General features: G+C 43.4%; 1 protein-coding gene across 1 annotated transcript; it reads left to right on the top strand.

Moving 5' to 3' along the window:
* Positions 1-6: 6 nt before the first annotated feature.
* LOC107734816 (hemoglobin subunit alpha-like) lies at positions 7-438 on the top strand (the record flags this gene model as incomplete). Its single annotated transcript, XM_016546728.1, has 2 exons — positions 7-116; positions 279-438. Coding segments are annotated over exons 1-2 (255 nt in total), but the record flags the coding sequence as incomplete, so codon positions are not given.
* Positions 439-442: the final 4 nt, after the last annotated feature.

Genomic DNA, 442 nt, shown 5'->3' with positions numbered 1-442 from the left:
TGAGAAAAAGAAGACGCAGCAATGAGTCTCTCTGATAAGGACAAGGCTGTTGTGAAGGCCCTATGGGCTAAGATCAGCTCCAAATCCGATGAAATCGGCGCGGAAGCCCTCGGCAGGTAATACTGAATTACTGTCTTCCTATACAGGTCTATGTAGAAACTTGTAAAATAACTTTGCAAAATAATATAAAGAAGTTAAAGTTTTGATTTATTCGAGTAAAGTATAGCCTAGCTAATGTTTAGATCAACAAAATGATCCATGTTAATACTTCCTTTCAGAATGCTGACCGTCTACCCTCAGACCAAGATCTACTTCTCTCACTGGGCTGACCTGAGCCCTGGGTCTGCTCCTGTGAAGAAGCATGGCAAGCTTATCATGGGAGCAATCGGCGATGCCATTTCAAAAATAGACGACCTTTTGGGAGGTCTGATGGCCCTGAGCG

The sequence above is a fragment of the Sinocyclocheilus rhinocerous genome, unplaced genomic scaffold (genome assembly GCF_001515625.1).
Source record: "Sinocyclocheilus rhinocerous isolate Xijiao unplaced genomic scaffold, SAMN03320098_v1.1 C35326600, whole genome shotgun sequence".
Classification (NCBI taxonomy): domain Eukaryota; kingdom Metazoa; phylum Chordata; class Actinopteri; order Cypriniformes; family Cyprinidae; genus Sinocyclocheilus; species Sinocyclocheilus rhinocerous.
Note: the sequence above shows the minus strand (reverse complement) of the source record. Positions and strands in the feature narration are given on the sequence as shown.